Raw genomic sequence first — 24,278 nt, 5'->3', positions numbered from 1 at the left:
CCAATCATATGATCAGTGAAGTATGCAAAAGTGATTGTACGTAATATATATTACTCAATTCATATTTCAAATAAAAATAATAATAAAGATAGTGAATAATCCAAATACAAACAAGAATCTCATAATATTGTCCCAACAAAAGGCTATGTTATATAGTATTTGTAGCTCATTAATAATTTGAGTATGAACTGGCCAATTATGTTGAAATGACAAGAATTGCAGGCAATAATATAAACAACCGGCGGGGCTGACAGTCGAGTCCTTGCAGCCATTTTTATATGCATGTTTGTTATACATATGCTTAACATGCATCATGTAAATATTTTAAAATGCTACATGATTTGAGGGCTCTCATTTAAGAAAAAAAAGTAAGTTTATAAAAAGCTCTTCGATTTTTATTTTTTTAATTTATCACGTTAATTAAGTGTGATTTTTTTATTTCTTAAATTTTATCGCTTATATATTGCTTATAGATTCAAATATATATATATATATATATATATATTTATATAAAAGAAAATCTGTTCATCGAATATCTATAGGTTTATGATCTATGCATGGGAATATTTCAATGCCCCTTTAATTCATTCCTCATTTGTTGGCCGTACGTACTAGTAATTAAGAGGTGATTTCATAAATTAGTATCATATCAAATAGATCGATCTTATATATAAACTATATTATCAGTTTATAATTAATTTAATTTTATAAAAAAAAGATTATAACTGTAGCAATTCTAATTAATATAAGGGAAATACTAATTTATATATATATATAACATAATTAATTCATTATGATTAGTTTGATTTGCGATGATTAAATAACATTAATATAGAGATAGTTTGTCCCGGTACGTATCATGCAGTCGTTTCTTTTTCGGAGTTAACATTATTATTTAAATATTTAAGTAAAATAAAATAAAAGAATCGTAATGAGCTTTGTGTACGTATGTGCCATTTTTTCTATAAATAGCAGGTGAGTTTCAGCAGCTTCGATCACCAAAACAAACCTCACAGCGATGGCATTGAGAGGCTATCTGGTACTCCTTGGCCTTCTAGTTCTCGTTGGCTCATTTGCTAACAGCAATGCTCAGGATAAAATCACACCCAGCTATGGCATTTCGTCCCTCAACCGGACCAGTTTTCCCAAGGGTTTCATTTTCGGGGCGGCATCAGCAGCTTATCAGGTAACAAGCCGCTGCATGCAGCTGTTTTCTTCATGTTTGAGGCCTTTTTTCTTCTTTTTTTCCTAATTTTCACTAAGATGACAAGAATATATATTGCATATATATATAACATGCATTGATTGATGTGTGTTTGGATTCAGTATGAAGGTGCAGCAAAAGAAGATGGTAAAGGCCCAAGCATGTGGGATTATTACACCCATAAATATCCAGGTTTCTATAGCTTTCTCTCTCTGCGCACTGGAAACGCAGTGCAAATTTCTCCCACTGGATATAAAAAAATGAAAAAATAACCTTATCACCAGGAAGACAAGGATCATGAGTTGAAATCCAAAGTTGTGGTAATAGAGTCAAGCTGCATGGTTGTCGATACGTCCACTAGATTACTTCTATATATAATATCCTTATTAAGTATTGGGTATATTCATATAATTTTTCCTTTATTCACATTACTTCTGTTAAAAGATAAAAAATTAAAAATTAAAAATTAAAAAAAAATAGAAGAAGAAGAAGAAGAAGAAAGGAAAAAACAGATTATGGAATGCAAAGATCATCGAGGGATCATTTCATTCAATGCCGGCCTTCCTGATCTTTTGACTTCATGCTATAGCATGAACATAAACGAATTGATCATCTAATGGATGGAATATTATTACTCTAGCTGATCACACGTACGTGGTCTTAACTTGATTGGATCTCTTCGAATTTAGTCAAGTATAATTAGATTTGTTTAATAAATATATATATATATATATATATATATATATATATATATATATATATATATATGCAGAGTTGATTGCGGATGGCAGTAATGGAGATGTAGCTGTTGATCAATATCATCGCTACAAGGTACGTCTAATGTCTTTTACTCCTCTAAAGTTTTGAAAAAATATAAAGGAAGATGCATGGAGAATTAAGAGATTTTCTAGAAATGGGACAAATTCCTTTGTCAAAAGATTTCCATAACATGTTAATTTGCCTTTTTGTATACTGCAGCAAGATGTGGCGATTCTGAAGGATATGGGTGCAGATGCGTACAGGTTCTCAATTTCATGGCCCCGATTGATACCTAGTAAGATTCCTCTCTTGCAAGCTTTTTTCTGACACAAAAATTCAGGACAAAGACTAAGGGGAATTCAGAAATATAAACTAACAATTTCATATGGGGCCTAATTTCAGCGGGAAAGATTAGCAAAGGCGTGAACAGGGAAGGAATCAAATACTACAACAACCTCATCAATGAGCTCCTGTCCAAAGGTCATGTTTCAGTCTATTAATAATTGTATTACATTTCCTGAATATCTAATTATGATCAAGTAGTACGGCTGATTATCATAATTTAATCTTGAGATTTAGATATTAATTGAATGCAGGTCTCAAGCCCTTCGTGACAATCTACCACTGGGATATTCCCCAGGCCTTAGACGATGAGTATGGTGGTTTCCTAAGTGACAAAATTATGTAAGTGACTGCATCCCCAAATATATTGTTGATCGGGGACCCATTTGATGGGTTAGATTATTGTTGATCTATGCAAAAACTAAGAAAAAAATCTCCAAGTTTGGGACCCAAATTAATATTTCCCCAGGCAATAAGTCTAATATAAATGTAATTATATATATTCAGGGAAGATTTCCGGGACTTCGCGGACCTTTGCTTCAGAGAGTTTGGAGACAGAGTAAAGCACTGGATCACACTAAATGAGCCATGGACATACAGCAATGGAGGTTATGCACAAGGGACACTAGCACCTTTCCGGTGTTCGAGCTGGTATAGTCCCAATTGCACCGGTGGAAATTCCGCCATTGAGCCCTATCTAGTCTCCCATCACCTGCTTCTTGCTCATGCTGCTGCTGTTAAAGTTTTCAAGCAGAAATATCAGGTCCCATTTATTCCCTTCTCATATATATATATATATATATATATATATAGACACAAACACACACACCTATATGCAAATATTATTGTTTGCATGTTTATGTACGTTTATGCATCATGTTTACATGTACAGGCAGTACAAAAAGGTGTGATAGGTATAACCCATGTGTGCCATTGGATGGTGCCATACACTAATTCCAAACAAGACGTCGACGCCGCTTCACGTGCCCTTGATTTCATGTTCGGATGGTATGCTAATAAATTAATTCTGCATGAATGAGTGTTTTTTTTTTTTTTAAATCTTTTCTGTTCTTTTGTTTGGTAAACTGCATGATCATCCTTCTCTCAAACAACCATCGTATTACAATTTACATAAAATAATATATATATATATATATATATATATTCAAATTGCAGGTTCATGGACCCCTTGACAAATGGTGACTATCCACACAGCATGAGAACGTTGGTCGGAAAGCGATTACCCAAATTCACAGAAACGCAATCGGAGCTGGTCAAAGGGTCCTACGACTTTATCGGAATAAACTACTACACTGCCAACTATGCTGCCTATGCTCCTTCATATAATTATGTTAACAAAAGCTACGTGACAGATAGTCTTGTTAATCAAACAAGTAAGTTGCATGCATGCACGCACAAATTCTACGTACGTACATGGAGTATGTGAATTAGCATATTCATTTGTATGTGTTATATATATATATAAGACTAACTACTACACGGTACCCATACTTAATTTTCTTTAATTTTGTTGTGCATGCCAGCTGAGCGCAATGGAGTCCTCATTGGTCCAGAGGTGTGTGTTCTAAGTAAATCAACATTTTTATTCTTTTTCTATATATCGAAAGTGATTGATCGAGAAATCCATGCATTAGCTATAAAAATATTCTTATTACACACAAGCTGGGGTATCTTAATTTGACGTGGTATATTAAATTGTAAAATTATTTTTATTATAAAATAAATTTAACGTATAATATGAAATTATATTAATTTAAATATTTATTTTCATAAAATCTCTTTATAATTGTAATAATTCTCTAGCAAAAAATGATATGATAACAACACTTTTTGAAATATATAAAACGCACCGTTGTAATGGCCGTGACTGCAGCCATTGTACGTACCAATTTGTTTTTATGGTAGTACAGAATGGAATCAAACTAGAATAAAGCTACAGTCACCAAGGCTATCGATTGATTTTTTTATTTAATAATTAAAGAAGTATTTTTTTAATAATGTTGTGATTTTAAAAAAATATATATTTAAGAATATAAAAAAATGTATTAAAAAAATCAAGAAAAAAATCGACCATCTCGAATCATGTTACTCTGTCTCAAATCTTGTCTAATATTCACGTTTGAAACCGACCGACAAAGTCTAATTAAGATGAAAAATTGCATAATTTCTCAATTAAAAATGACCAGATCTCTCTAATTTCAAACTGGTAATTAATCAAGTAAAAATTTCAATGACTCCATTCGGTTTCAATATTAATTAACAGGCTGCTTCAAGTTGGCTTCATGTTTATCCGAGTGGAATTCGTGATCTTTTGAAGTACACAAAGGAGAAGTATTATAATCCACAAATTTACATAACTGAGAATGGTAATTTCCAGATCTATTGATTCTTTTGTTCGTTCTTTTCCCCTACCTGTATATATGATCCTGATATTAGTGCTGCATATAATTAATTAATTAATTGCAGGTATTGATGAGTTTAATAATGCCTCCTTGCCGCTAAAGGAAGCTCTTGTGGATACCCAAAGAATTGATTATTACTATCGCCATCTTTATTATCTTAACAAGGCTATCAAGTAAGTTGTACTCATGCTAATTCATATATATATATATATGAGAATTAATGCTACATACAATAGTAGAGTATACAAATGACGTGTAGTCGTTTTGAAAAAGATTAAGATCTATTATTAAAAAATTATTTTTTTTCTGTAGGTCTCATATTTATTTACTTTTTTCAAAATGATTATATGGCGCTTGTACTGATCTCTCTCTCTCTCTCTCTCTCAAATATTATTCTATGGCCTGTGTTTAACTTTTTTTCTTACCTGGCGACCTCATGTATATAATAGGGAGGGCGTGAGAGTGAAGGGATACTTTGCTTGGTCCTTCTTGGACAACTTCGAATGGAATTCAGGTTACACTGTTCGTTTTGGCATCTACTTCATAGATTTTAATGATAAATTGAAAAGATACCCAAAGCTTTCAGCTCATTGGTTCAAGAATTTCCTCAAGAAATATTAGATCCAACTGAAGATGTTCGATCGTTTTATCAACGCTAGCTGTGTCAACATTTTGACGGTATCCATTAACAAATAAGCAAAAGATCGATGATGATCATTTCTTCTCCATCTGCGTGATCTTCAAATAATGTCGTTATCTTTCTTTAATAATATTGATTGGAATGATAGTTGAATAATATATATGAAAAGGGAAAGCTCCTTGAGGAATTGATCAATAATAAAGCATTCAACCTGTTGTCCTTTTTATTTTGGTGTTTGTCATTTTTCCCATTTTTTATATGTTCTCAAGTTTTATAATTAAGACATGATCATCAAGATTAAATTTTGTGTTTCCAACAAACTGCATGCACAGGACTGGGCGTTAGGGGTGTTACCCGCACCAAACCCCCCCTCCCCCCGGGCGACAAGGGGTGGCCCTCACCCGTATCCCACCACCGTAGCCTTGCACCGCCTCTGATTGGCTGGTGCCCTCATCTAGACGCCGAGGGGTAGATTGGCCCCTACGACCGTTCACCCCACCCCTCTCACTACCCATCCACGATGAAAAGACAATTGGAAAACACTAAAAAATTCATAACAAATCCCCAACAAAATACAAATACACAACAAATTGAAAAAAAAAAATCCAAAACGTAACAAATTTGACTTCTAAGCAAACTTTACAAAGAACCACAGTCACGAATGGCCAGCAATCTCTTTGCAAACCCACTGCCATTCGTGGCCATGGTTCCCCGGCCATTGGTGCTTCAAGGAGGAGAAGGTGGAGGAGAAGAAGAGGACACAGTGGCAAGAGTGAGAGAGAGAGAGAGTTAGCAACCAAGAGGGAGGAAGAGAGACCGAGATAAACAGAGAGGAAAGACACAGAGAGGAGAAAGAAAAAAAGAGACAGCCAGGAGAAAATAAAACCTAACTCAAACTAGTTAACTACTATTTACAGATATTCTAATATATTCTTGACATCCAAACAACCCTTAGTCTTGTAATGTGGGGGACATTTAACTTTAATTCCTATCTTTAGAATGCAGCTTTAGCCTTGTATAAACGAGGAAAGAAGAAATAGTTTAGATCCAATTAGGTTGACGCAAGATGACCTAGTGGTTCTTAGACATGTTGAGATTGCCGCATAGCTTTGTCAAGATGCTATCTATGGAAGAAAGGTATTTGCAATGTAATGAGTGACCTTTCCCCCATAGCATTTTATCGATTAAAACCAGGCTTGATTCTATGTATGAGTAACAATTCTGTCGGCACCAACATTGTTCACCACAGGCCAGCTTGGCTCTCACCTACTGTATTAGAAGAGCTGAATATATATAGCATTCCAAGAATCGATGCAACATTCTCAAACATGCAAAGAAGAAACGCATTCTATCATTTATGAGATTGAAATCACAATACACCATATAAAGTTGCATTTCGCATCTAATATTCAATATTTTTTCTTCTTTTTTATTTTTTCAGCGACTCAATACAAGGTAATTAGCTGATGGAAGAAACATCTAGAAGAAATTAGAAATTTTTTTTTATTGGCACCAAGTGTCCAAGAATAACGTCCCGACTAATCCTGAGGGTGCACAGGCCCTCAACTATTCACCACATGCCCTTAACTATTCACCACATGCCAGCTTAGCTCTCACCAACTGTATCAGAAGAGCTGAATGTATGTAGCGCTCCAAGAATCGATGCAGCGTTTCAAACATGCAAAGAATAAACGCATTCTATCATTTATGATACTGAAATCACAACACGCCATACAAAGTTGCATTCCGCATCTAATATTCAATATTTTTTCTTTTTCTTTTTTATTTTTTTAATGATTCAATACATTGTAATTAGTTGATGGCAGAAACATCCAAAAGAAACAAGAAATTTTTTATTATTAGCACCAGGTGTTCAGGAACAAAGAGTTTCCCATAAGTGCACCTCGGGTAATTCAAGGAGAAAATCTTTCAATCCAATGGCCCCTAGAAATTGTTTGCACCCAAGGGGATTTGAACCCTAGACCTAGGAGAACATACCCCCAAGCACAAGGCCTTTACCACTTGAGCCAACCCCTAGGGGTTAAGAAGAAACTAGAAATGAAAATCTTTGTCTAATCGTAAAGAATTGCAAAAAAATAAAAAATAAAAAATAAAAGCTAAATAATATCCTAGATGTTAGTTGGTGAAAAGTCTGAAAACGAAGATGGGACTATGCAAGTCGATGAACTTCTTTTCAGCCTCTAGTGACTCTATATATATCGCTTCTCTGGGTTCTTCAGTCACTCCACTCTGTGTAGCATACTCCAATGCCATCTCATAGTCCACCTGCAAATACAGGTGAAAAGATCACGTATGTACTTCAAACATTTTCCCCGTCTTTCTTCCCCGAAAGTAAATAAATACGTGTGTATAAACTAGAAATCTTCCAAATAGTATTAGTAACTATATTGCAACAAGGTAGAGCCATATCATGTCCAAGAATGTTGGCCTGTGTTTGTGTGAGAAGGATTTTGGTATTCAGGATTTGTAGGAACCAAGGCCGGCCGGTCCCTTGAAGAGACAAACATCTGGTAACATATCAGAAACGCTTTTGCTGAAGAAGCATGCACGCATAATAAAAGCTAGCTAACTCTTTAAGATATCATTACACGGTGTAAATAAAATTCCCTATATGCGAAATAATTTACTTAAGAGTAGTAGCTATGTGAACTAAAAAGTATTTGTTTGTACCCAAGTAACAAAAGTTGTCACATGCACAAGAAACGCCTCAGCCAAAGTGTTGTCACCATGGTCATGAGACCCAAAGTAATCCAAGTGAAAATTTTGAAGATGTCATAACTTGGTCAAATTTAATTACCAAATATCCCATATATTAATACATAAACAAGACATTGGTTCGGTCTAAGGTGCTAGATATATTTCAGATTGGTCAAACATTTCATTGTGCATGTCTCTTTCACGAGGTTTGATCCATAAACAAGCATTTATTTTTCCTCTGAAAGACATAATAAAATGATGCAACCAATCCATCTAATTTTCAATTTTAAGTGAAGGATGTCTGTGCTCAACTGGAGGGATCCCTTATCTGAAAAAGCCGAATTTTGTACTTCGCTTTGAACTGTCTTAGGGAGTACCCGACCCATACACTTGAGGGCCTATAATTTAATAGGTCTCCAGAAGCCAATTTGTATTGTTGAACATTGAGGTTCATCACAAGTTCCTACAATTTCAGGAACCATCCAAGTTGAGATCTCACCTGTTCAACGTGTTGAGCAAGCTTTTCCCTCAGTGTTTCTTTTGTAATTACCCGAGCAGACACTTTGCTTAATACTTCTGCATCCTCATCATCATAACGTTTCTTCTTGGACACATGTGACTGCGCCATTTCTCTCAAAACATCATACACAGCACCTGTAGCATCTGGGATATACCTGCCAATGGATACAAACTTGATTAAATTCATGCAAATGAGACAATAACATCATTTAGTAGACTCATTCACACAGGACAGATGAGCATTGGATTTACTTGCTTAAATTTCGTTTTCTCTCCTGCTGCTCACGTGCCTGCATCTTCTTCACTATTTTGGATTTTAGCTGGATGCAACATTGCTGAATAGCAGACTGGAGACATGATGCTTGTTAGTTTACTTAAGCCTTTTGTGATGGAGTTACACAAAAACTGAAAACTCCCCACCTTGACAGCAGTAGATATCTCAGTTATATCATCTCCAATATACTCTTTCCCAGTGCCTTTAAAGGGGATTTTGGTGCTCACAATGCTTACAAAAACACCGATTCTATCTTGTATGTGGTTGATCTTGTAGCTACCCCAACTGAAAAGATGTTTCAGTGAGATTCTGTTCAAAACTCTCATTCCTTTTCCCATTGCCAGAGGTATTATGACAACAATAATTGACCCCACCACCCCAAGAGCAAATTATATATATATATATATATATATAAAGAAGTGAAAAGAAAGATAACCAGAGAAACTATTCGACTGCTGACCATATCTTACTTGATTCTCTTAAGGGCAGTCCTAGTGACAACATCAGCACCTTGCTCAAAAAGAAGTGGAATCCGATTTGCAAATCGGAAAATGTTCAAACCCTGCCATTAAAACAGAAAATATGCTTCGTAAACATGGAATCAATGAGAAAGCAAGCAACAATATGAACATTGCTATCTAACGAGCTTTCCACTTTGCCCAATTAACGGTTAAGCAACATGGCATGCTCAAGAAAACAAAAGTTGGAATGCATATGCCTATACTCAGCTAGTCACATCCAAAAGTTACAGTCAATATGTGCAATTGTGTGAATAAATTCTTCTATATTTTACCGATCCTACCGCTTATATTGTTCAGCTGCTAAAAGCAGGTTGACATAACATCATATTCTAGTATAAGAAACTTGCCAGAAGAACTGTATTCCATAGGCTATTCAAACTCCTTGCTGAGGGTTGGTGCACCCCCGGGTATTGAAAGGGAAAACTCCCCCAGTCCGATGGACCCTAGAAATTTTTTGCACCCAAGAGGATTCAAACCTTAGACTTGAAGGGAGCATAGCACCAAGAGCAAGGCCCTTACCACTTGAGCCAACCCCTGGGGGGTCCATAGGCTATTCTTACTTTGATCATATATATTTCTCATTTCATTTTTTCAACACAGTAAATTTTATGTACAAGAAATAGTGTTACTCCAGTATACAGGAAAATTACTAGAGATCCACCTAATTAATAGCAAAATGAAAAGGTGTTAAGTAATCTTGAAAAGTACGAATATATAAAACAGCACTAATTTGGGCCACAATCTGATGAAATAGGGTGTAAAGAAAGAAAGACTTGAATTCCAGAATTGATTTCTTGCAATTCTTGAAATTACAGTCATTTTTCTCTCCAAAGACACCAAAATATGCATGACAGGGTCATCCTCCATAGAAGTTCGCATTGATGGCTACCAAGCTGTCATTTCCAACATGTTAAATGATCCACCGGTTCAGAAGGGATAACCCAATCTAAAAGATGCTAAAAAACAATGCTCCCTAGAAGGCTTGCAACCTCATAGTGGAAATGAAGGTGATCCACAGATTCCACTCTTATCAAGCATGCAAGACCCAATGATCAATACAACACCCTTTTCTTCCTCACATTGTCCAAGGTAAGAATCTTCCCTAAAGCCGCTGTCCAAGTGAAGAAAGCACCTTCTCTACTTACTAATTATTGCAATATGAACTTCATTTAAAGTACAGATGAATACAGTAAAACTGCAATCTGTCACGTGTGCAAGTCTAGATACATGCAACACTAACAACAGAACCCTCTTGTGAACGGGTGCCAAAACTTCCACCTATACACAACACCAACCAGTCCCTCATTGTGAAGAAAACAAGTTTTAAGGTAGGAACTATAAGAGAAGAGTGCCTCCTTTTCCACTTTATTTATCAATTAAATTCTGTAATGACTAAGATATTTCATATAGAATGTCTTTAACAAACCAACACAATGAAGAACAATATCATATCTAACAGCTTTGAAGCTTCTAGAACTGATTTGATTTATTAGTTATTTGTCCCCAGTATATCTCACATACTTGCTTAACATCTTTGCCTCCCACGCTAACACCAGCTTCCACAATAAACGGGTGGCCTTCAAAAACTTGAGCACTGTATATAATGGTAAAAGAGAAAAATCACATTTACTAAATAGCAGTATATTAAGTAAATATATCAAAATCAATTAGCAGGACAACAATCTATCACTGACAATATACACTCCTTCAAATACATAAAATGTATTACTATACTATATACAAGGAATTTACTATATCCTATGTATCTGGACTAGACCCTTTTAATTTTAATAAAGTATTTGGTTACTCATAAAAAAATAGAAGAAATTTTAAAAAATAACAGATCTAGAAAACTCAGGTATAAATACAACCTGCCTGAATAAGTTGCCACCATGTCTGGTTGCAGCTCCTTTATAATCCCAAGACGAAGATTGTATTCACCTGCAGGACTAAGACACTGAAAACAGGTTCTAAGTAATACGAAAAATGAGAAAAATAATGTGTAAAGGTATGAATATGTAAAGCAACATAACATATCAGAAACTAAAACAAGACCGAAATGAAATTAACAGAATAGCTGAATGCTACTGATCAAAGGCTTACATCACCACTAGGGTCATCAAACTTAGCTTGACGAAACAACTGATGAATGCGAACTATCTGTTGAGATGTTAGAGATTTGATAGGCATTTTGGGGTTAAACTCTGGGCCCATCTCACCTGAGAAAAATCACCACACAATAAATCAACTTCGGCATCTAACAACAAAAGCAACAATAATGGAGGCCACAAATAATTCAAACTTATTGACAATTAGGCTGAATTATTCAGATTTAGCAACAGATCCACAGTTTTAACAATCAAAATGGAGCATCAAATGTAGCAAAAATGGTGGTATAAAAAGGCACAGATTCTGCACATATTTGCCGTAGGGTTCTTATACAAACCTGGCCATAGCATGACACATCACTACAACATGCTGTTAGAGGACAAAAACTTTAGCTGTCCTCTATTTTTTTTCCATTTTTAGCAGGACTCATAAACCACAAAAGCTCAGTAACTTTTTTGATCGGTAGCAAAAGATCAGTTACTATCAAAAAGTAATGCATGGATGAAAAATACATTCTTGTTATCCAAGATGGATAAAAGGTGGTCAATATGTTCTCCTAAGAACTCCTAAGAACCAGTAAAACATTTATTTGATAGAATGATATTTCTGATTAGATGCTTAAATGGCTCTTATCCAATTCCAGTGCCTGTATAAGACCTGACACAAATGGATGTCTAAAGAATTTTAACATTGACCCACTGTCCACTACCAACCATGTTGGCAGAAGGGGTTTGATCTTTATGCCACAATACAATATCATCTCTTTTCTTATTTTTTCCCAGTCAAAATAAGGAACGCTCCAAGAGCTTCCTCAGTATATGTTGAAGAAAAAAATGTTAAGAAAGATGGACTTGAATCCTGAGGTGAAGGAAATAAATCAGTATCAGCCAATCACGAGTATCTGTTCATTACTTTCATGTCTTTGATGATGGTGATGTGTAGTGGTGTTTAGTTACAGTTTGTTTTATTCTAGAAGTAGTTACGTTGGGATGGGGATATTGATAAATGTTATGATTGAACAGAAGTGTTTTGAGTTTGAAAAATTAAACGAGAGATGGTGGAGATGCACGGAGAGTAGTTGTCGTACAGTGCATCACATTTTCATAGCCCAAGCTTCCATGGGTTGGCTGGCTGCCTCAGTGCAGGAAGTTCTAGGCGGGGGGGGGGGGGGCTCTTCTGAGTTCATCAGATCAAGACGAAGTGGTTCTCAGGTTTTGGTCTTGCAGCGGCAGCATAACTCTAATGGGAGGTTTTTATCTTTATCAGAGTTTGGTCAAGGGAAGAGAAGTGGTATGCTAGTGATACCAGAAGGGAGAAGGGGGGTAGGGTGGAGGAACCTTGGAGATTTATTGAAGGATATGGTTGCAGCATCCTCTGTCGTGGAAAGGAAAAACAGAGGAAAATCACAGTGGTGGTCTTCATCCTCCCAGCCCTTACTTCCGCCGCAGGGCCCCTTTCCTTCGTACAGGGAAGTGCTGTCTCGAGCCCCAAAACCTGTAGAGAGGACAGGCGAGCCATCCCCTATGGTGATAGCTCAGACTTGTGGGAAGTTTGACAGGAGGGTGTCGGGGCTTAATATGGCAAACGTGCTGCATGCACTGGCTGAAATGGAGAAACAGATGGGGACTCTGCAGGTGAATATGGCAGTGTTGAAACGCTGCGTTGAGGAGATAAGCACCCTTGCCGAGTTGGACCATGAACAAGAGTTTGTTTCGGCTTATGAAGACCCTGTAAATGTGGGATCTAATGCTAAGGGGAAGGGCCTGGTAATAGATGGGCCACAAGGGCCTAAGGAATCTTATGTAGACCCAGGTCCACACCCGGGTAAAACACTTATGCAGGCTCAAACTCCTCACATGGCCCAGGCGCAGGCCCAACAATCGCAACCTACAAACCAGGCCAAAGCTCAGACCCAGACTAAGGCCCAGGCCCAGGCCCAAGCCCAGGTCCAACACGTAGCTCAGTCTGCCCTTCAGCCTGATACGACGCCGTCGAGCTCCATAGGTCCATCGACAAACCAACCTTCGGGTATGGGTCAGGGGCTAACGCCGGAGGTAGGGGTTTCGCCGCCGAGGCCAGAGGGGTCGGAAGTCTCGCCGGAGAGGCCAGAGGTGACGGAGGATGTGCCGGAAAGGTCAGAAGCTAGATTTGCCGTTGTACGAAGGGAAGAGAGGCCAGCGACTGAACCTGGGGTGGCCAGTTTTGCACCGGAAAGTGCACAGACAGGGTCGACCGAGATGGAGGGAGGCCTCGCCGTCCCTTTGACGCCGGCCGAAAAAATTTTGAGTGGTCTGTGGGTATTGGGGCCTCCGTCAGATGGTTTTTCTCGAGTAATAGAGGAGCAGGATGGTCTTAGAGTGGAGGAGAGCAATTCTATCGATATAGTGAAGCCTTCTGAAGTCGTTGAGATAGCCAGAGATGAGTTTGTTAGAAAATGTGATGCAGTTGCAGATTTAGGGTCCCTTCAGTTGGCGTTGGTTGATAAAGATTGCTCTGATGGGGAGGGGGTTGTGCTAACCCCTTTATGCACAATCCCACCTAGTTTTAAATATGATAAATGCCCATCTAATTGGGTTTTCAAAAAGGTGGAGGAGATACAAGCTGTTATTGGGATTTCATATGAAGGAGATGAAGATAAATTTATGGCCCTTCTTATGGCAATTGAAGAGAGGCGGTCAAAGTCAGAGACTAAGCAGAACAGGGAGTTTAAAAGGCTAACTTGCTCCATTAATTATGATGCAAAGGAGGGAAGCAGTGGTAGGGATAGAGTGAAAGGGAGGGGTAATCTCGGTTTACATGCAGCCTAAGATTATATCTTGGAACGTGCGGGGGCTTAACGATCGCAACAAACGCCTCCGTATCAAATCTTTATTGCGGTTGTGGAAGGGGGATGTGGTATGTCTTCAAGAAACTAAACTTAGTTTTATTGATAGAAGAATTGTGCGGAGTTTATGGGGGTGCTCGCATGTGGGATGGGCCTATCTAGCCTCTTTGGGAGCTTCAGGCGAAGTATTATTAATGTGGGATAAAAGAGTGGTTGAGGCGACTGAGGAGTGTGTCGGGGATTATACGGTAGCGACTCTTTTCAAAAATGTGGTTGACGGGTGGGCATGGGCTTTTGCAGGGTCTTACGGGCCGAATGTGGATAGAGAAAGGAGGAGGCTTTGGGAAGAGTTGGCAGGTCTGCACTCTGTGTGGGATGTACCATGGTGCATGGGGGGGGATTTTAACATTACTCGCTTCCCCAGTGAGAGATCAGGGCACTACCGGAATTCTGCGGCCGTGGAGGAGTTCTCCGAGTTCATCTTTGAGCTGGATCTCATGGATCTCCCCCTTACAGGGGGCGAGTTCACTTGGTCAAACGGTCGGGTTTGGTCAAAATTGGATAGATTCCTCGTTTCTCCTACGTGGGAAGCACACTATCCGGAGGTTTGTCAGAAACGGCTAGCCAGAATATTTTCAGACCATTTTCCTATTCTTTTAGATTGTGGGGGTATTCATAGTGGGGGCCGGTACTTCAAGTTTGAGAACATGTGGCTTGCAGCGGATGGGTTTGTAGAGATGGTCCGTACTTGGTGGGCCTCGTATCAGTTCATTGGCACTCCAAGCTTTATTCTTGCAGGTAAACTGAAGGCACTGAAACAAGATCTGAAGAAGTGGAACTTGGAAGTTTTTGGCCATATTGATAATCAGAAGTTTACTCTCTTGGAGGAATTGCAGGAACTTGAGAGGAGGGAGCTGTTGGGAGAGACTTCAGAGGAGGTACTTATGAGGAAGGGTACGGTTTTGGCAAATCTAGAGAGGGTCTTGTTGTCTGAGGAGATTTCCTGGCGCCAAAAATCCAGAGCTCTTTGGCTGAAAGAAGGTGACAAGTGCACGAAATACTTTCACAAAGTGGCCAATTCACACCGGCGCAGCAACGCCATTGAATCTCTACACTCAGATAACCAGGTGATATCTTCTGCTTCAGAGTTAGAAAACCATATTGGGAATTATTATGAGTGTCTCCTCTCAGAACCGGCTGGTTGGAGGCCAAAGCTGGATGCCCTGTCCTTTAAAACAATCAATTCTCAGAGTGTGATTGCTTTGGAGAGACCGTTTGAGGAAGACGAGATTTACAAGGTCATCTCTGGTATGGCCAAAGACAAAGCGCCGGGGCCGGATGGGTTCTCAATGGGGTTCTTCCAAACTTGTTGGGACATCATTAAAGGTGATGTTTTGCAAGTCTTCAGTGAATTTCATTCTTTTCAAAAGTTTGAAAAATCTCTTAATGCGACATTCATTGCCCTCATACCTAAGAGACACGGGGCTTCGGTTATTGAGGATTTCCGCCCTATAAGCTTGATTAGTGGTGTTTATAAGATTATCTCGAAAGTCCTTGCCAACCGTTTGAGCCCAGCACTGGAACAGATTATCTCCAAGCCTCAAAATGCTTTTATTCGTGGAAGACAAATTCTTGACTCGGTGCTCATTGCAAATGAGTGTTTGGATCATAGACTGAGGGAGGGCGAACCAGGTATTTTATGCAAGCTTGACATGGAGAAGGCTTACGATCATGTGAATTGGGAGTTCCTTCTGTATATGCTTAGGAGGAGTGGTTTTGGCGATAGATGGATTGCTTGGATGCATCACTGCATTTCAACAGCTAGATTCTCAGTCTTAGTAAATGGTACACCGGCTGGTTTCTTTCACAGTTCTCGTGGACTGAGGCAAGGAGACCCTTTATCTCCCCTCTTGTTTTTTATAGTTATGGAGGCTCTTAGCCAAATGGTTCAGGCAGCTGTTAGCGGAGGTTTCTTATCTGGCTTCAAGGTGGGTAACGGCACGGTTATGATCTCTCACTTATTATTTGCAGATGATACCCTACTCTTTTGTGAAGCAAATAGGAATCAGATCCAAACTCTACGGGCATTGCTACTTTGCTTTGAAGCAGTGTCGGGGCTCAAGGTGAATCTTGGCAAGTCTGAGATGGTTCCAGTGGGTGCGGCTCCAAATATACGCAGATTAGCTAGTTTTTTGGATTGCCAGGTGTCTTCATTGCCTTTGAAATACCTGGGCCTACCTCTAGGAGCTACTTTTAAGGCTAGAGCGATTTGGGATGGGGTAGTGGAGAAGATAGAGAAAAGACTGGCTGGTTGGAAACAGATGTACTTATCGAAAGGGGGTCGACTCACTCTTATTAAGAGCACCCTGACGAACCTTCCCACTTATTTTCTATCTTTGTTCCCTTTGCCAGCAGGGGTGGGAAACAAAATTGAGAAACTCTTTAGGGCGTTCCTTTGGGGTGGCATGGGGGAGGAGAAGAAATTTCATCTGGTTAGATGGAAGACAGTTTGTGATCCAGTCGTACAGGGGGGGCTGGGAGTGTGTGACTTGAGAACTTTCAATAAAGCTCTTTTAGGGAAATGGTTATGGAGATACCAATCGGAGGGGGATGCATTGTGGAAGGAAATCATTGTCGCTCGCTATGGAGATACTTGGGGCGGTTGGTGTTCCAACGAAGGGAGAGGGGGGTATGGTGTGGGTTTATGGAAGTTTATAAGGAGGGGGTGGTCTTGTTTCGAGAATCATATTCGATTCGTTGTGGGAGAAGGCAATAGAATCGGTTTTTGGCGGGATGTGTGGTGTGGAGAGCATGCATTGGAAAAAGCTTTTCCGAACCTTTATCGTATTGCCGCTAATAGAGAGGCTTCGGTTGCGGATATGCGGTCTCTCTATAATGGCACTTTTCAGTGGGATGTTCTCTTCAACAGGGACTTTCATGATTGGGAATTATCTTCTGTTTCAGATCTTTTCAGCCTTCTATACTCCATGGGGACTCCTATGGCACAGTGTGACCGTGTGAAGTGGAGGTTTAATAATCAGAAGAAATTTACAGTAAAGGAGTATTACAAAATTTTGACCACACAAAACCACCCTCCGTTTCCTTGGAAGAATATTTGGCGGTCGCGTGTACCCTCCAAAGTAGCCTTCTTCGTCTGGAACGCAGCACTTGGGAAGATCTTGACCACGGATAACTTGAGGAAGAGGGGGTGTGTAATGATGGATTGGTGCTATATGTGCAAAAAAAATGGAGAATCAGTGGATCACCTTCTATTACATTGTGAGATCACAAGGGAGATATGGGATGAGATTTTCCAAAGGGTCAACATGGCTTGGGTTATGCCTTTGAGAGTAGTGGACATGCTGGGGAGTTGGAGGAAGATACAAGGGTGCCAACAAGTGGCAGCAGCATGGAAGATGATTCCATTATGTATCATGTGGTGTACCTGGTTGGAAAGAAATGCGCGTTGTTTTGAAGACAAGGAACGCACTATGGAGGAGCTAAAGAACTTTTTCTTTCAAACTTTATTGCTTTGGTTCTCTGCTATTGTACTAAATGGGGACAGTGTTCATGATTTCTTGTCTTTGTTTCCTAGCTCGTAGAATGTTTTTAGGTACCTGATGTATACTTCCTGTATACAAGGGCCATGCCTTTTTTTATGATCAATAATATTTATCTTTTACTTATCAAAAAAAAAAAAAAAGAGTATCTGTTCATTATAATATGAACTCACAAGGCAGGGGATAAGTAAAGCATATATGAACATAGCTTAATCAATTGTTCTTGCTCCCCTATAATCCAATATTGATATAATTGTTTGAGTTCTGCCACTGTGCCAACTCTCAGTTTCAACAACATACAATTGTACAGAATATGCTCTTCTCTTGAACATAGCTGCTCTGTTCAAAAGATCTCCACATTCACCATAAAAGTTGGACAATATAAACTTCTATTCTAACTGCTTTTTAGCAATAAAGGAGAATCTCTTTCTGTGGAGACCAACAGCACCAATAAGAGGCATAATAAAAATAAATGTTATGGCATTTAGTCTCATATTGCAAGAAATCCAAGAAATTCTGGGGGCACTAGCATGAGCAAAGATGGTTGAAAAGTTTACTGATTGAAAGAGAGTAAAACAACCCAATATCCTAGCAGCTAATCCAAAATCACCAACTCAATTGACAGGCATAGCTTTAATAGCTGCTTTATCTACCAGAAGTCGAATGAACCAAATACCTCCAAAACTTGCTTCATTATCAATGTAAAATAGTAGCATAAAATTACAGCCAGAGCAGCATGTGTTCTTACCAATCAACTAAAAAAACTTAGTTGCTGATACTTACCAATCAATCGTTCAGCATAAGCTTTAGGTATATTCACAAATTCATGCTGCAGAAACTGCAAAAGGTTCTGTTTTGAAGTTTCCGCAATCAGACGTTTGATTAGTAGCAAATCAACAGAGGAGGGATGGTGCTTTGTCTCAAGAGGAACTGGAGGCATTACGTCTGTTCTCCGAGAAAATCTTATGGTAGCATTCTTTCTACATGAAAAAAGTAACATGCATGTACAACAGAAAGAAATTAAGATAATTATGTGCATCTGTAATGGGGTGAGAGAGAGAGAGAGAGAGAGAGAGACTTACTCAGGTGTATCTGATACAAACTTAAAAAGGAATTGGGCATAAGGGGTTATAACAGCCATTTGTCGCATGTAATGCAAGATTTTGGACTGCGCACACCCATAGAAAACTTTTTAGTTAACATAAAGATGCCCCCGTGAACATTCTCAATCATTATTGTCAAACATGATAAAATCATATAGCATAAGTTTGGAGTACTCCAGAAATTCTGAAGCTAGGATGATATATTCAAAATGGTAAAGAAATATACACGGTATGTTGTCCAATTTCCCTCAATGACTATTTGAATTTCGGCTCCATGCCACTGATTCATGTTGTCCCGTTTCTCATGTACATGAATGTGAGGGATATTCCTGAAAAATTACATAAGGCATCTTTTTATGACTATGAACATGAGTTAAACCACTGAGAACATTTTTGTAATGTTTGAAGCTTAAAACAAGTCCCATGGGCCATGACCAAACATACTTACATGGAACTTCAGATAAAACTTCATGATGTCACATAGATATTAACTTTGTTAAAGCTGCCGAGGTCCTTCAGACCAATTGGCAACACCTTGGTTTCTCACTAGGAGAACCAAGGATCAAATCCCCCTCCCCCATGTATCAAAAAAACAAAGTTTGTTAAAGCTTGGTGACCTTTAAAAAGCAAAGTCATACCGTTGAATATCTATATCAAGTCTGCAGAATGAAGTATAATTTTGGCCCCTCATCGATGATGAGATCTCTATAGGAAGTCCAGTACTCATCTTAGACCAAATTAATGCCTGCATAAGCAAATATGAATTGAATTATATTGTGCGCTACTCTAAACTTCAGGGCGACAAGCATACCAACTAGAGGATGCAATTAAGCTTCTCTTTGTGTGGGAATCTAAGTTAGTAGGTTTCCTTTGCACTGTATTTTGTATGCACACATCGGATGTCTTATATATACCCTATTGCCCTAATATCATTTTAACAAGAGAATGTAACATGAAAATAGATTAATGTATAGCCGATATTAGAAATAATAAAAGTTGGAATTTTATGACATTTTAACGTATAACATACACCCTGTTACAACACTGCATAATAGATCGAATGTATAGACGTTGACCGAAAAAAAACATGACAGATCCTTGCCACGTCTATCACCTATTTTGGCTTGAAAATATGAAATGAGAAGTTGTTTAGAGGTAATCTAGCCTCTATCGAACACAAGGTTTGAAAGGAAAATACTTCATTGATGATTCTCATCCTGCAGTCCCCATGATTAAAATAAAAACAATTAACAACGTTCCTGTAAGAATGGAATAACAATTGAGTTCAAATCACAATAGACTCATCTAATATTGACAAGCCAAAATAAAAGAATACGTAGCATGCACAACATCTTTACTGGACTAAAAACTGGACTCTTCTGGAAGATCGGCTGCCTTGGGACTCTTTTATTTATCCATCTTTTTTATTTATTTATCCAGCTATGGCACAAACGTGTCCATGTGTTCCTTGCCCTAGACGCTCATGTGAAACATGCATGTTTATCTTCCCATAAAGTCTTAACTTCCTTATTTGCCTTCCATGCAGCCATGTAGTCATTCACCCATAGCACACCCCTAGCATCAAGGTGGTTCATTCATACCTTGGGATTCTGTGTGTTTTTTTTTTTTTTTTCCTCGAAAGTATGCCTTGGAACTCCATTTCTATGTAAAATCAGTGCAGTCATTAAATTCCCATGGGACAGCTTAATGCACCCTAAAGCTATTGGCAAGTGCAGAAAATAAAGCTGAGATCTGTATTTGGAGAGCAAAGCAAAATAGTTGCATATAGTAAATATTTATGCATACACCTGTGTGACCGTGTAAATTAACAATTACAGGTACAACAGATGAAAAGCCATGCATGTTTGCAAGAAAAAGTAAAAAATCACCATCTTTGCACCAAGACCAAACTTTCCACGTGTCTGCTTTAAGCCATATTTTGTCCCAGATAGAACTGCATGAATAAACACAGTTGCAACAAGGTTTAACAAAGTATCAAGTGCTCTTCTATTTAAGAGAAAAATTGAAACCCATGCGCATACAAATCTCTGTCAAATGGAAAGTTGAGCTAGCAAGCAAGAACGAAACCTCGTCCAAACATATTTGGGATGTCATCATGTGGCATTCCTCTCCCATTATCCTACAAATAAAATCATTTACAGACGTGATTTTACAGCTTCAGAAACAAGTTTCGAATCAGTCCACTAATCAGACCAATATAATCAGCAAACTAAAGACCACACAAATGAACAAATTAAGCATTTGCATGGAAGAAGCAGGTCGAGAAGGAAAGTTGGTCACACCTTGCATGTCACCTTGTAAAACGAAGCCTCACCTCGACCCTTCATACCCTTTGAAACTGGAGGCTCTTTGACTTTCTTCCCAAGGGTGGCATTCTTTGCTTGTGTTTCTTGAGCTCGAGCTTCCTTGGCTAAACGTTTCTGCATGCCAGAAAACAAAAGACAACATGATGAATTTTCTACAAATTTGGGAGAAAAAAGGAAAAGACCAAATACAAGCATACACACCTCTCGAGCCTTAGCTGTCTCATAGTCATCATATAATTCCTCATCAACTCGTTCCCGATCAACAAGACCGATCATGGAATTAAACTGGCTTTTCCGTATCTCTTCGCTGCAACAGCCAAGTCAATTCCAAGATAACATACCGTAGATTCACACTCATACATTTCTGTTTGAAATTACTCAGCGAAAGCCATACTTCTTAGGCACATCATTTATTAGTGAAGTTACATACAAAAGTTCTCAAGTATAACAAATATTTCAATTATTATGCATAATTCCCTTCGCTTTGCATGATCATCCGTTCATGAACAAGTAGACTTACATTGTTACTTCTACCAAGGGAAGCTCGGATATGGACTCTGCAGAATCAAGTGAGTTCTCAACAAGTTCTCTAACAGTGGTGTAAAGGCATTTTCCAGGCTGAAATTCGCAAAATAATAATGACAAACAGAATTAGAAGAACGGAAGATAAAACAAAAACAAGCAAGCATTACTTCAAACTCAGTGGTTTTCAATAGGGATGGAAATGCCGAATAATTTACGGCCTACATCCGGTCTGCCCAAACTTCTGAACATTAACGTATAACAAACTTCAGGTTTATAAAATGTTAAACAGTAATTTTCCTTATGGACGAGGTTTGAGTCAATCATAAACTACATTGATGAGAAACTATAAAAAAATAAAATAAAATAAAACGTGAATTGCTAATTTCCGACTCTAATTTCCACACTCAAAATTGGGATTTTCTATCAAAATACACCGCAACCAATTCCCAAAAATCAGATTAACATAGAGAACAAATTTTTTCAAATTTATCAAATTTGTTGATATCGTTAACTAAAAAATTCGCTTAAAGCTTACTAAAATTAAAATGAAAGGAAAGAAAATTAAAAGAAAAACAAGTAAATGAGACTAACGTTATCAAACCCAGCAATGTTCTTGTTCTCTGCAAAGAACTCAGCAGGAGACTCTGCAAGCGACAAGCAAACCAAATTATCCCAAGGGATATGAACAAGGTACATAAATACATATACAGTTTGCATGAGAGAGAGAGAGAGAGAGAGAGAGATACTGACTCTGCTTGAGAAGGCTTTCCTTAGGTTTCCTGGGGGTCTTGGTTTTGCCTTTCTTAGGCTCCGCTGGGCTCTCGCTGCTACCTCCGGTCTCCATAGAAATGCCGCGAAGAATTTCAACTCTGAAAGCTAGAGCCTAGAGGGGTGTCTTTTCCCTCGAGGGTTAGGAAGTTAGGAACGGCCACTTTAACTATGGTGTGGCCGTTCTCAAGGCGGATGATGTCGTCGTTTGGTCTATTTTGACGTTTATTTCTATCAAACGGTCCAACATTCCTCAACTGATTTTTTTTTTTTTTTTTTTTTTTTTTGAAAATGATACCATGACTATTAAAAATGTCCACTCATATTTTTTTATTTTTTTTATTTTTTTAATAATTAAGAAAGTGACTATTAGTGAATTTCTATTTTTTTAATTTTTTCTTAATGATTAAGAATGTTTAAAAAATGAATAAAAAAAACTTATTTGTATTAGTATGCACATTTGATAATCACCTTAACATTACACTTTTTTAATGATAAAAATGTTTCATAACTTTAACAAGTGGATGGCTAAGTGCTATTACCAATTTGTGCAATGACGATATTTTCTATATGATATGTCAAATTATAAATTTAATATATATTGCATTAAATTATATTATTGTAAGTTTATTTTTGTAAAATTTATGCGTAAATCTCATACTTCATTTTCTAGACCTCTATGAGTGATAGATCCCTACATATTTTTTTAGATTAAAGGGGCAATTGCAAATTGAATTTCAAACATGAGAATGAAGGGTTGGAGTCATAACATCCAAAGAAAACATATTGATAACATACTTTTCATGATGCAAAACTAATGAGAAATCATGACCAGGTGCTATAACATTGTGTTTTGAATGCTGGTCAATACCAACTTCATTAGCAGGTTTACACGACATCCTTAACCATTTTGTTAGCATTCCCTTCATTAAATGAAACCCTCAAAAAATTGTCAAAAGCAAGATGCGAAAAATTCTAAATAAGCATTAAGGATTGTTTAGATAATGAGATGAGATGACATGGTTTTAGATGAAAGTTAAAAGTTGAATAAAATATTATTAGAATATTATTTTTTAACGTTATTATTGTTTTGAGATTTGAAAAAGTTGAATTGTTTATTATATTTTGTATGAAAATTTGAAAAAATTTTAATAAAGAGATGAGATGAGATGGTTTCTTAATCCAAACATTCCCTTAATCTACCAGTCGGATCAGAAATTGATCAGTATTCAGTACTTTTTCATCCAAAAACTTTTTCTTTTGTCGATTTTCAACAAATTTAAGAGGTTAAAAAATGGATAAAGTTAACTTGCTACAATTTAAGAATGTCTCAATATAAGCAATTAATCGGGAAGGAATCAAAGAAGATAAAACTATTGGGAAAGATTTCAGAAAATATGTTATAATTAAAACGCTTCACATAGAATGATCATCATGATCACGATATGCCTAAAATTATAAACCACACTTGCATGGGTAATCAATTACTTTGGGGATTATTCAGAACATCTCGTGAAAACTTAGATATTATTATAAGACGAAAAGCCATCAATGTTTATATTTAAGCCAAACCTATATTATTAATGTAGAGTATCATGAATGCGCATGGAATATGCACGGATGCTAAGCACACCCATCTCTTCTAGATCATGTATAGAGAAT

The 24,278-nt window shown here is 37.7% G+C and overlaps 2 protein-coding genes across 3 annotated transcripts; one reads left to right on the top strand and one right to left on the bottom strand.

Moving 5' to 3' along the window:
- Window positions 1-985: 985 nt before the first annotated feature.
- Window positions 986-5,594, top strand: LOC122294490 (beta-glucosidase 12-like). Its single transcript, XM_043103269.1, has 13 exons — window positions 986-1,186; window positions 1,327-1,396; window positions 1,977-2,035; window positions 2,183-2,258; window positions 2,366-2,443; window positions 2,560-2,647; window positions 2,813-3,068; window positions 3,198-3,313; window positions 3,482-3,699; window positions 3,850-3,881; window positions 4,590-4,692; window positions 4,793-4,901; window positions 5,178-5,594. The coding sequence occupies exons 1-13, from the start codon at window positions 1,019-1,021 to the stop codon at window positions 5,347-5,349; spliced, it is 1,545 nt and encodes a 514-aa protein (XP_042959203.1). The 5' UTR covers window positions 986-1,018; the 3' UTR covers window positions 5,350-5,594.
- A 1,605-nt stretch (window positions 5,595-7,199) lies between these two features.
- On the bottom strand, window positions 7,200-22,805 carry LOC122294489 (DNA topoisomerase 6 subunit B). Of its 2 annotated transcripts, XM_043103267.1 has the most exons (19): window positions 22,599-22,805; window positions 22,440-22,492; window positions 21,844-21,941; window positions 21,525-21,630; window positions 21,300-21,437; window positions 21,085-21,136; window positions 20,886-20,950; window positions 19,635-19,741; window positions 19,223-19,325; window positions 18,976-19,061; window positions 18,677-18,873; window positions 11,504-11,619; window positions 11,272-11,357; window positions 10,922-10,994; window positions 9,350-9,441; window positions 9,026-9,164; window positions 8,858-8,952; window positions 8,586-8,760; window positions 7,200-7,654 (listed from the first exon to the last, which is right to left on the bottom strand). In XM_043103267.1, the coding sequence occupies exons 1-19, from the start codon at window positions 22,690-22,692 to the stop codon at window positions 7,505-7,507; spliced, it is 2,025 nt and encodes a 674-aa protein (XP_042959201.1). In that variant the 5' UTR covers window positions 22,693-22,805; the 3' UTR covers window positions 7,200-7,504. The 2 variants fall into 2 exon arrangements, with proteins under 2 accessions (XP_042959201.1, XP_042959202.1); XM_043103268.1 differs by lacking the exon at window positions 7,200-7,654 and having other exon boundaries at window positions 8,862-8,952.
- Between the last annotated feature and the right edge of the window lie 1,473 nt (window positions 22,806-24,278).

This window comes from Carya illinoinensis, chromosome 14 (genome assembly GCF_018687715.1).
Source record: "Carya illinoinensis cultivar Pawnee chromosome 14, C.illinoinensisPawnee_v1, whole genome shotgun sequence".
Classification (NCBI taxonomy): Eukaryota; Viridiplantae; Streptophyta; class Magnoliopsida; order Fagales; family Juglandaceae; genus Carya; species Carya illinoinensis.
The sequence above is the reverse complement of the archived record's forward strand: the minus strand, read 5'-3'. Positions and strand labels throughout refer to the sequence as shown.

Bases quoted from the DNA above. Each gene is read 5' to 3' on its own strand.
- LOC122294490 (XM_043103269.1), top strand. From the start codon at position 1,019: ATGGCATTGAGAGGCTATCTGGTACTCCTTGGCCTTCTAGTTCTCGTT. The intron at 2,259-2,365 runs GTAAGATTCCTC...GCCTAATTTCAG, and splicing joins ATGGCCCCGATTGATACCTA to CGGGAAAGATTAGCAAAGGC. The intron at 4,902-5,177 runs GTAAGTTGTACT...TGTATATAATAG, and splicing joins TATCTTAACAAGGCTATCAA to GGAGGGCGTGAGAGTGAAGG.
- LOC122294489 (XM_043103267.1), bottom strand. From the start codon at position 22,692: ATGGAGACCGGAGGTAGCAGCGAGAGCCCAGCGGAGCCTAAGAAAGGC. The intron at 21,137-21,299 runs GTGTGACCAACT...TTTTATTTGTAG, and splicing joins TTTACAAGGTGACATGCAAG to GATAATGGGAGAGGAATGCC. The intron at 11,358-11,503 runs GTAAGCCTTTGA...ACCTGTTTTCAG, and splicing joins TTGATGACCCTAGTGGTGAT to TGTCTTAGTCCTGCAGGTGA.